The sequence below is a fragment of the Austrofundulus limnaeus genome, unplaced genomic scaffold, assembly GCF_001266775.1.
Source record: "Austrofundulus limnaeus strain Quisiro unplaced genomic scaffold, Austrofundulus_limnaeus-1.0 Scaffold421, whole genome shotgun sequence".
NCBI lineage: Eukaryota > Metazoa > Chordata > Actinopteri > Cyprinodontiformes > Rivulidae > Austrofundulus > Austrofundulus limnaeus.
Genome location: NW_013952823.1, coordinates 452,103 through 456,286, shown reverse-complemented (window position 1 = coordinate 456,286; position 4,184 = coordinate 452,103). Strand labels below are relative to the sequence as shown.

At 42.3% G+C, this 4,184-nt stretch overlaps 1 protein-coding gene across 1 annotated transcript in view; it reads right to left on the bottom strand.

Annotated features, from left to right (window-relative positions):
- The window catches only part of hspg2 (heparan sulfate proteoglycan 2), a gene marked incomplete in the record, with an annotated part of 235,200 nt that overhangs the window by 19,086 nt on the left and 211,930 nt on the right, over positions 1–4,184 (bottom strand). The window contains 7 exon segments of the mRNA XM_014024404.1: positions 2,193–2,414; positions 2,556–2,654; positions 2,788–2,896; positions 2,999–3,108; positions 3,200–3,302; positions 3,436–3,580; positions 3,674–3,758. Coding sequence (XP_013879858.1) covers positions 2,193–2,414; positions 2,556–2,654; positions 2,788–2,896; positions 2,999–3,108; positions 3,200–3,302; positions 3,436–3,580; positions 3,674–3,758 — 873 coding nt within the window.

Below are 4,184 nucleotides of genomic sequence, written 5' to 3'. Positions count from 1 at the left end.
GAGCAGATCTAATCTGAGGCAGGTGTCCATTTAGGGAAAGGAAATTAACTGGGAGTGTCCTTATTTTCTACCTCCAATTTGAGTGATTCCATACTTTTTTCCTCAGAATTGAGTGATTCCATATTTTTTTCCTCATTCACTGACTTTTCTTTGAGTGTTCCTGAAAGTCAACATGTTTCACTTTGGAATGACCTTATTATTGTATCATGTTTTTGATCTGAGTTTGTTTTACAGAATGAAATGTCTGAATGAGTGCTCATCCAAGACTAGTGATTCCATACTTTTTGCCAGGGGTTGTACTGTAGGGCTATTCAATTGGCAGCACATGGGCCACATCTGGCCCGCGACTGACCAAAGTTCGGCCCGCCAATTAGTTCACTCATCTCTAAAGGCTCCCACATACTCGAGCGTACTGTGCGCATTCCATGAGCCGCGCGGACTCCGCACATATTGTCTGCGGATGTTYGACGCTTCATACTCGAGCGTACTGACCGCCGGAAAAATTCTTTAATTTCTCGCAATTTCTGTCATGATGTGAAGGATGAGGAGGAAGAGACAGTTTGCATTTTACCTTTAAAACAACAATTCAACCTGGAAAGACTTACATGAGACGGAATGAAATTTAGGAGGTTTATTGACATGAACGGACCAACAACGTTATGACATAAATGGCATTAGAGTTTGGCTCTCGGACCCCGGCAGAGGACGAGACCGCTGAGTGAAGCTGTAATCTCATACGAGATGCTTTAGGTTAGGGGTAGGAGATTTAATCCCCCAAAAAGAGGCAGAAGCTGAGAGGAGTCTGAGTCTGAGTCTGGGCTGGGATAGYCAATTTGCTGCATGCGTGAAACAAGCGTCGATGAGGAGAGTTGAAGTGAACACATTAAGGCGACGGGCGTGTTGGAGAGGCGCAGGACGCTGGACAGGTGGAGCGAAGCAGGCTGGTTTCGGGAGCCAGAGCTGCTGGAGCGGCTGCGGCCGACCGCCTTGGACGAAGGCGAAGAGGGGCCAGGAGGCCGAATGAGAACAGATGAGCAGATGCTGGCCTGCCTCTGCGACGTTTTGGGAAGCGACCCGATGGTCGGCTGGCACGCAGACTGAGCGATGGAGATGACTGGCTTTTATTTACTGGCAGACGGGAGCTGATTGGACGTAGCTGAGTTGGGATGATTGGACACAGCTGAGCTTGAGATGGAGGTCTGCAGGAGCAGGTAAGGTCACCAGACTTCCAAGTTGAATTTACGTTTAAACTCCATAAGAAAAAAAGAAAAGAACTACCTTACCCAAGATCTGAGCTATTTCCTCACTGATGCATCATAAAGTTTTCTAATTGCCTCCATGAGACGCTCTTCAAAATTTGACTCCATTTTGTCCACAAATGACACCGATTCTSAACTTTATCAGCTTGGTGTCGCATCCAAAACAGTATTTGTCATGCAGTTTATTGTGAGCACCGCAGACACAGACATAAAAAAACGGATCTCTGCGYGGACCAGTCCGACGGATGTCCGCTTTGAGTCCGCAGTGAGTCCGCCTCGAGTCCGTGCGGACCTCCGCGGACTGAAGTACGCCTGAGTATGTGAGGGCCTTTAACAGCAAACTCCCGGTTTTCTACTTTAATTACTCTAAGTTCTTTTATAAACATGTTTGGTATCTACAAAAACATCAGAATCTTGGCTACAAGCTGGTAAAAACCATTTCTATGAACATCCAAGACAGTTAAAACTAGAAGCAGTTGAAGATAAAACTATGAAAGTGAAAATAAAATTGGTTTAAAAAATTGGCAAGTCAGATGTCAAAATAATATTCATGTTAAATAGGAGGCAGAATGTGTTGTTTTTGGTTTTGATAGTTTAATTATCACTACTTTTATTACATAGGGTTGTATGGATGGATGTCTGTGTAATATTAGAATTTTCTGAGACAATGAATTTTGGTTTTTCGTTTTGTTTTGTTTTTTTTCTCCAGTAAGAGGTTTTTATTTAATAGAATTTTTGGACCAAAAATATCGCAATTGATCTCCTTGTTTACGGTATCGAAATATATCGGGATATATCGTATCGTGACCCCTCTGTCATGATATGTTTCGTATTGCCAAATTCTTGCCAATACACAGCCCTAGTAGCTGTAGCAGCACCTGTTCCACATGTCAGATCACTGGTTATTCAGCAAACACACAAAGTAAACGTTACCTGTGCCTAGCTCATATCTGAACTCTACATGTCCCTCCACCATGGAAATGGTCACAAAGTCCTCCACCTTCATTTTCTTTCCACCACAGAAGAACATGAGGCCATTTCTGTCCAGTGACTTGAACTCCAGCTCAACACGCAGGTCATCGTGGACATTGGTCAGCGGAGGATAGGCTATATATGACTCCTCRCCGGTAAACAGTGGAGTTGTCACCAGTTCCCCTGGTTTTATTTAMCAAGGAGGAAGGAATATAGAAATAGTAACAAAGTATTTAGTGAAAAACAGAAACAAACAAACAAACAAGAGAGCGAGCATCAAAGTATAACTAGTTGTATTAATAATACAGTTACTTGTTGTCTTACCTTCCATGCATTTATCCCCAAATTTGCCAAGATGGCAGCGGCAGTCATAGCCTCGACCRTTTGGGCGATTAATGCAAGTAGCATCAGGTCCACAAGCCTCTGAAGGAGGAAGCGTTCCAAAACAACAAAAACACAGATTGTTTATTTTACTCATGTGCACAACTCCCTAATGGTGAAGACTTGTGGTCCTAACGTACTTGCAGGCTCAGTTAGTGATTCACATACTGTATACCTGAGTGACAGTGCAGAGATGAGTGATGCTGGCAGTTGCTGCCTGTAAATCCTCTGGGGCAGTTGCACTTATACAAGCTGGCATCTGAGTCCTCACACCTGCCTTCATTCTGGAAAAAGACAGGAAATGTTAATTAGATACGCTGGAATAAAGCATGGAAAATAAAACAAACAAACAAACAAACGAAAAAGCAAAATTGACATTTATGAACCTGGCAGGGATGATCTTTGCAGGTGGGACAGTTTGTGACACCTGTAGAGCTGCGGTCCAAGTCTTTAAAAATGACCTCCTCTCCCTGAATGACCAACTGACGAATACAGCCTTCATAAAATCCAGAAAGGAAAACACCTTATACATGTAACTTTTTCTTTCTTATTATTATAGTTATGGTGGAAAGGATAGAAAGTCTTACCCACAAAACCGGTCTTAATTCCAGCAGTTTTGCTGAGAACAGTGTAGTTGGGGTAACCACCTACATGCAGCTCCTCGTTCAGATCAAGGCCTTGGAACTTGCCCTGATGAGAGAAGAAAATCTGAGCTGAACTAATAAAAATCAAGATGGTTGCCAGTCTTAATTAGTTTTGCATTCAAAACGAACTACATTTGGAGTTACATTTAATAATTTTGACAATGGTAAGGTTGCCGTACCTGTGAGGTGCCACTGATGGGCTCCCCTCCATCTACAATAATATAACCCTGGGTGAGGTTTCGATGCAACTCAACAGTGTGAAACTCTCCCAGTTTTATGGTGTTGGGGTCCCTTATAGTAGCCATTCCAGAGCCCACGTCAAACCTGGGATAAAATACATTTCCTGAGTTATAGTTTTAAACAAGCCTCATGTCTTTATTCTTTGGGATATTATTAAAAGCACTTCAGAGCCCTGACCTGAACTCCAGGCGACCGCTCACAAGTCCCAGGGAGATAAAATCAGCTCCTGTGGACTTTCTCTGGCCGTTGTAGAAGATCATGCCTACAGCACCAGAACAAGGTGAATCAGTGCCATGAAAACACATCTACTTTCAGTTTTGGTGTTTTGTGTATCAGGACRTAATAAAAATGATTTGATCTTTATCAGGCTCTAAAATTATTCACTTTTAACCTTAACTTTATAAAACTACACAACAAACTCTTTGACATCTGGAAAATGATGTTCACCCTTTCTGCTTCTGTAAAAGCGAAAGCAGCCAGGGGCACTGAGATGATCAACAACTTGACCACATGAGACAAAAATGATCTTGGCAGTTTGCTGCTCTGGAGCCAGAGTTGTAAAGTAACTAAGTACAAATACTTTTTGGGGTATCTGTACTTTACTCGAATAATTATTTTCAGCCTACTTTTTACTTCTACTTCTTACATTTAAAAAAAGACAAGAAGTATAAAGTCGTTACTTTTATTT